Here is a 7,443-nt window from a genome sequence, read left to right on the forward strand (position 1 = left end):
CATCCCTTTTGTCCTCTTACATCATTTCTTTAAATGAATATTTAAACCCAAATGCCCTGAAAACATAAGTACTTTGTACAGAATTTAGAATTTAAAATGTATTACTGTATTTATTTTTTTCACATTTCTTTAATATTTTTGCACATGCCTTAAGCCTCTTGCCATTGTTCATTGTTTATATATTTGTAATAAATTAATAATAATAATAATAATAATAATAATAATAATAATAAAAACGCTTTATTTGAGGACTGAGTGGCCACGTGTGGACTGTGGATGTCTAAAATCACTACTTTACGTGTTGTTGTTTTTTGTATTTACCTTTCTTTCTTTTTTTTTTTTTTTAAATCAACCAGATCGACCCCACAATATAGTACAATAATGGATATTCTTTTGTCTATCTCAATTATGTCCAGTTGCAGAAGTGATCTAAACGTCCCTCTACTGCAGTACCACGGGCGACCAGTGTGGGGCAGCAACACGCCACGCGGTCACAGCGAGTAGCGCCGGAAGGAGCGAGTTTTTACCAAGACAACCAGCTAGGAGGGAAAAGAGAGAGAAAACAGAAGAAAGTGACCAAACCAAACGGTTTGTAAAATGTCCACAGGCCAAAATCTGAGAGCTTTGGTGGAGGAGCGTCTGACTGCGGCTGCTGAAGACATATATATGCTGTTTGAAAGAATCACAGCAGAATATGAGGAGGAACTGTGTCGCTGCAAACAGGAGAACGAGAGAAAGCAACGGCTCCTGGACTCGACTCTGAGCGCTCTGAGCCCGAGAGTCGTGCTGACCAGAGCCGGTAAGTTTATTGTGTCCAAGCCACGTGTTAAAGCGTCTCTGTGAAATGAGGAGAAAAGCAAAGTCCATATGAACAGAACTTGTAGAACTTTAGAGCTCGGGAAGTTAAAAACAACACAAATGTGCCGTACGTCCATAGACACGCATTAGCAACAACAATACAAGTATAAAAGAGCCGTGTAACAGCCCGATAAGCTGCTGCTAAACACACCCATCACATTATAGTATGTGAACACTTTTGAATGAACGCTAAGGTTTGTATTTAGCATCTTCAAATCTCCATTGGTTTAACATTAGGGGAACTGAATATTCTGTGTGACGACACAATCCTGATCTCAAAACGTTTGGATTTGGACTAAATGGACAACTTCACTGACAAACAATATGTATGTTTGTGTTTGTGTAACTGTCATCTTTGTTTGCCCATTGTCTCCTGCAGGTGTCCACATGTCCCCTCTGAGTCCTGGTCTCATTCTGAAAGAGGAAATCCCAGAGACTCCACAGATTAAAGAGGAACCAGAAGAAGAGCACATCAAACAGGAGGAAGAGGAGCTGCACATGTGAGTCCCATCACTTTCAACACGATTTATTATAAAATATGATCAGATTAAAAATGCATCTGAATTCAGGGACATTTAAGAATAGCCAGAAGTATAAAGTGCTGATTGAATCCCATGTACAGGGTTAGCAGGTTTTATACATAAGAATTTATTCTACTGGCTGCACGTGGAACTTCACCTCTACGGATGAAAAATTGGCTATGACCCCGCCCACATCCAAGATGGCAGCAGCATGTCCTTTGTCTGTTTGATGTCTGTCTGTTTTTACCAGTTTTAATGGATTTTAGAGCATTTTATTCCTGAAAATGTGGCAATTCTGTTTTATCACCTACTATACATGTGGACTGTGGACCTACACTACTACCCTGTTTTAGTTTTTTTTGTGAGCCTGTGCTAACTGGCTTGAGCCTGCTACATCTTCCTGGGGCCTGTGCTAACCAGCTTGAGCTTGTTGCATCATTCTGGGACCTGTGCTAACCGACTTGAGCTTGTTGCATCACCCCTGGAGCTAACTGGCTTATATCTAGCCCTGCGCCATCCTCCTGGAGCTAACTGGATTAAGTCTGGTCCCTGCACCATCCTCCTGGAGCTAAGTGGTTTGTTTCACCCAGAGGTCTGTACTGTTCACTTTTATTAAGTGCTAAAATTGTGGATGATGGCATTACTTACTATTCTTATATGCCTCTTAGCCCTTTCGGACCTTTGGATAAGCAATTGTTTATGGACACATAGGGGAACTTCTGAAAATAATCTTGATCTGCAAGGCATTTCTGGCAAAGGCACATGCTCTATAACATTGCAAAAATCAGAGCAGTTACCAATTCAGCTGGATCATGACATTAATTACATGCCTGTTTTGCCCAGAGACCTACCTAAACTTCAGTCTCTTCTGGCTTTGTATAATTATCTCACTTGTTTATACAATGGAGGTCTCAGTTTGGCTTCAACATGTCATAGTATTGAATCAAAATCAAATGTGAAACAGAGACTGTTGATTGTTTTGCTTCTACTTTTGTCAGGAAATGTGCAACCAAATCCTGGCCCTGAGCTGCAATATTCCCAGACTCCTTCTGATTTTAAAACATTGTCTGGTGTCAAATATATTCATCTTAATGTGCGCAGCTTACTACCGAAGATGGACATGGTCAGAATTTGGGTTAAATCTACAGATGCAGATGTTGTTATAATTTCTGAAACTTGGTTAACTAAATCTATTACTAATGAAGACATTAACATATCTGGTCACAATGTCTATCGCACTTACAGGCCGAAAAAAGGAGGCGGTGTAACTATTTATGTCAAATCAAGATTTAATGTCTCTATTGTTTTGTCCCAATCGATATGCAAACAAATGGAGTTTTTGGCCTTGAATGTAGAAATTGCTAATACTCTTCCTGTAACTATTGTTGGGTGTTACAGGCCCCCATCTGCGTCAAAAGAGGTATTATCTTCATTAAAGCACTTTTTGGCTAAATTAAATTACACTGAACTACTAATGGCTGGAGATTTGAACTGGGACTGGCTAAATGCATCTTCTGGTGAATTTAAAGTATTTTGTGATTCTATCAATCTTACCCAGTTAGTCAATCTTCCCACCAGGCCAAATCTTAAATGCCCTGAAAAGTCCACTTTAATTGATTTGGTTTTAACAAACGTGCCTCATAAATTCTCTTCGCTAGGCGTCTTTTGTAATGACCAAGTGATCACTGTGTTGTTGCTGCTTGTAGAAATGCTACAATTCCAAAATGTAAGCCACACATAGTTTGTAAGAGGAATCTTAAACAATTTAATGAGCAGGCTTTTCATCATGATTTGTCAATAGTTAAATGGGAAAAAATCTGACTATTACCAGATGTAGAGCTAGCTTGGACATATTTTAATGAAAGTTTTATGCAAATTGTTAATAAACATGCCCCTTTACGGAAATTCAGAATTAAGGGTCGAGAAAATCCCTGGTTTTCACAGACACTCGCAGATAGCATACACAAGCGTAACAGAGCATGGGACAAGGCGAGACAAACTGATACTTCCACTGATTGGTCTGTTTTTAAACATCTTAGAAATAAATGCACTTCTCTTATCAAAAAGGCAAAATCTGAATATTTTTTGTCTGTCACTACTGAGAACCTCAACGATCCACAGAAATTCTGGAAAGTAATCAAGTCTCTTTCTGCCAATAAAATAACTCAAGCTCTTCCTAAATTTGTTGTAAAAGATTCAGTCTCAATTTATGATAAAACTGAAATCTTGAATTGCTTTAATGAGCATTTTTTATCAGCAGGTTCCTTGTTTGACTCTGGGGGAACTTCTTTAACAAACTCTTGCCCAGAATTCCCTACGTTTTCTGGAAACTGTTTTAACTTTGTACCTTTTACTGTTCATGAAGTGCATAAAGCTCTAAAGGTCATATCTCATAGATCATAGAAAACCTCCTGGACCAGACTTGATGGAACCTTATTTTTTGAAGCTGGCAGCAGATTTTATTGCAGAACCACTCTCAATTCTTTTTAATCTTTCAGTCAAAACCAAAGAAATTCCATCAGTTTGGAAATCAGCTTTTGTTCTGCCTTTATTAAAAGGAGGTGATCCATCGGTGCTGACTAATTATAGGCCAATATCAAATCTGTGTGTTTTATCAAATTCTGGAATCTCTAGTTTGTGACCAGTTGAAAGAGTTTTTGTACTCTAATGATATAGTTTCCAAATTTCAGTCAGGCAAAACACAGTACTAACACTGCTACTATGAAAGTGATAAATGATATTATTGTGGCACTGGATAAGAAACAGTACTGTGCGTCACTCTTTATTGACCTCTCAAAAGCTTTTGACACTGTTGATCATGCTGTCTTAAAAACAGACTATTCAGCCTTGGATTGTCAGAGCATGCAGTAGCGTGGTTCTCAAATTACCTGAATGACAGAACCCAATGCATTAAACATGAAGGTGTTTGTTCTAAGTTTGTTACTGTCCACAAGGGGGTGCCACAGGGCTCAGTTTTGGGTCCCCTTCTGTTTATTTTGTACATCAATGATTTGGGTCAAAATGTCTCTGACACAAATTTGCATTTTTATGCTGATGACACAGTTATTTACTGTTATGGATCATCGCTTGCTCAGGCCATTGAATCCCTACAGAAAGCTTTTGTTGCTCTTCAACACTCACTTATTCAGCTAAAATTAGTTCTTAATGCTGACAAGACTAAGCTAATGTTGTTTTCAAACTCTAAGAAGGTCCCTGAGCCTATTCCAGTGGTGTCCACCCTTGAAGGAAATGTCATAGAGGTGGTTCATGAATACTGATGACTCCCTCACCTTTAAACCACACATAGAAAAACTTGTAAAGAAACTGAGACTTAAACTTGGTTTTTACTTCCGTAATAAACAGTGTTTTTCTTTTGCAGTAAAAAAGCGTCTCGTCACTGCAACCTTTTTATCTGTGCTGGATTATGGTGACATTCTGTATATGAATGCTTCTTCTTCATGTCTTCTAATGTTGGACACTATGTATCATGCTTCCCTGAGGTTTATTACCAACTGTAGATCTATGACCCATCACTGTGACTTGTACTTAAGAGTAGAATGGCCCTCTCTGACCACTAGAAGGCAGGGGCATTGGTACACTTTTATTTACAAAGCCATACTTGGATTGCTGCCTCCTTATATTTGTACTTCGATCACAAGGAAAAATAGAGGCTCTTACTCCTTGCGATCAAATGATCAGTTGTTGCTGTCTGTTCCTTTTGCCCGCACAGAGCTGGGGAAGAAAGCCTTTGTTCACTCTGCACCTTTTACTTGGAACTTGCTGCAGAAAGACTGAAAACTGACTGAACTGTCGTCCTTAAATGTTTTTAAAACTAAACTCAAAGCCTTACAGACTGCCTCGATTATGTGCAACTGTTTTTCATGACCTATGCAATTTTAACATTGTTTGTTTGTATGTACTTGTTTTTGTAATGTGCTGCCTCTTGGCCAGGACTCCCTTGAAAAAGAGGTTTTTAATCTCAATGGGACCTTCCTGGTTAAATAAAGGTTAAATAAAAAATAAAAAAGAATACTTTATGTAGACAAAGAGACTGACTTGTCCTCAGAGGACAATTGTTCCAAAGTTTTGGTTTTTGATTTATGTAGATTTTATTTTATTTTCTTCAGGTCTGTCCCTGAGTCCAATGATGGCAGTGTGAAGACAGAAGAGTCCTCACTGCCTCAACGAAAAGAAATTGATCACAGAGAGGACACACAGGGAGAAGACATCAGCTCACAGACACATGTCCACAGAGAGGACACACAGGTAGAGGACATCAGCACAGAGACACGTGTCCACAGAGAGGACACACAGGTAGAGGACATCAGCACAGAGACACGTGTCCACAGAGAGGACACACAGGTAGAGGACATCAGCACAGAGACACGTGTCCACAGAGAGAACACACAGGTAGAGGACATCAGCACAGAGACACGTGTCCACAGAGAGGACACACAGGTAGAGGACATCAGCACAGAGACACGTGTCCTACCCGAGACAGAGGGAGATACGGAGCACTTTTCTGACACCTATGAAGACTGGCGTGCTCCAATCGACTACAACCAAGTTCCAACCAAGTCCAAAAGCACCACTGCACCAAACTCAAGTCTGTCCCCCAAATACAAGTCTGCACCAGAGACCAGAGCCACTGTGGACAGTGGGGACGTGTCAGGAACAGCTGAAGGAGTTGCAGGGAAGAAACACCAGTGCTCTGTTTGTAAAAAGAGATTTGACTTAAAAACCAGTTTTAAAAGACACTTTAGAGTTCACAGAGGCGAGAGACCTTACAGCTGCTCTGTCTGTGAAAAAGCATTTACTCAAAAGAGTCACCTCACACGACACATGACAACACACACAGGAGACAAACCTTACATCTGTTCTGTCTGTGAGAAAGCATTTAGTCAAAAGAGTACTCTCACACTACACATGAGAACACACACAGGAGACAAACCTTACATCTGTTCTGTCTGTGAGAAAGCATTTAGTCAAAAGAGTACTCTCACGCTACACATGAGAACACACACAGGAGACAAACCTTACAGTTGTTCTGTCTGTGAGAAAGCATTTACTCAAAAGAGGAAACTCACACTACACATGAGAACACACACAGGAGACAAACCTTACAGCTGCTCTGTCTGTGAGAAAGCATTTTCTAAAAAGAGTACTCTCAAAGACCACATGAGAATACACACCGGAGACAAACCTCACAGCTGCTCTGTCTGTGAGAAAGCATATACTAAAAAGAGTCATCTCACCCGACACATGAGAACACACACCGGAGACAAACCTTACAGCTGCTCTGTCTGTAAGAAAGCATTTACTCAAAGGAGGAAACTCACACTACACATGAGAACACACACAGAAGACAAACCTTACGGGTGTTCTGTCTGTAATAAACGATTTACCCAGAGCAAAGTTCTGATAAAACATATGAGAAGTCACACAGGAGAGAAGTAACTTCAACAGAGCGTGACAGAAGGTTTTGGGCTATGTTTGTGTTACAACAAAAGCCTGTTTAAAATGAAGATGAGATTGTGTATTGTTATAGTTATAATGTTGTAATAAATAGATACATATTTTTGCTTAACATCTGTATAATTACTGAGCCTACCCATTTTACACTAAAACAACTAAGGTAATATTGTTATGTTTGTGGAGCCATGGTTGACCAACAACTACACTTCTTCTTAGAAATGTATACAGTTTATATCCATTATATTCTTTCTTTTTCTCTCCCTCTCTTTTTTTCACCTGACACACACTCAAAATGTGCATGAAACTTTCACCTCTCTTAAAGAGAGGATAATTCTATGGAGTATTAACTGCTAACATAACATATTTACATCACCATGTTACTTTTTATCCATCCATTTTCTCCCGCTGATCCGAGTCGCAGGGGCAGCAGTCTAAACAGGGACTTCCATACTTCCCTCACCCCAGACACTTTCTCCAGCTCTTCCGGTGGGACCCATAGGTGCTCCCAGGCCAATTGAGAGAGAGAGTTCCTCCAGAGCAGGGGTGTGCAAACTTTTTGACACATGGGCCACAATGGGTTCTAAAATTG

At 39.8% G+C, this 7,443-nt stretch overlaps 1 protein-coding gene across 1 annotated transcript; it reads left to right on the forward strand.

Annotated features, from left to right (window-relative positions):
- The first annotated feature begins 456 nt into the window (after positions 1-456).
- Positions 457-6,965, forward strand: LOC117388028 (zinc finger protein 391-like). Its single transcript, XM_033985475.2, has 3 exons — positions 457-799; positions 1,238-1,358; positions 5,507-6,965. Exons 1-3 carry the CDS (start codon positions 598-600, stop codon positions 6,834-6,836), a joined length of 1,653 nt encoding a protein of 550 aa, XP_033841366.2. The 5' UTR covers positions 457-597; the 3' UTR covers positions 6,837-6,965.
- Positions 6,966-7,443: the final 478 nt, after the last annotated feature.

Source organism: Periophthalmus magnuspinnatus, chromosome 20 (genome assembly GCF_009829125.3).
Source record: "Periophthalmus magnuspinnatus isolate fPerMag1 chromosome 20, fPerMag1.2.pri, whole genome shotgun sequence".
NCBI classification, from domain to species: Eukaryota; Metazoa; Chordata; class Actinopteri; order Gobiiformes; family Gobiidae; genus Periophthalmus; species Periophthalmus magnuspinnatus.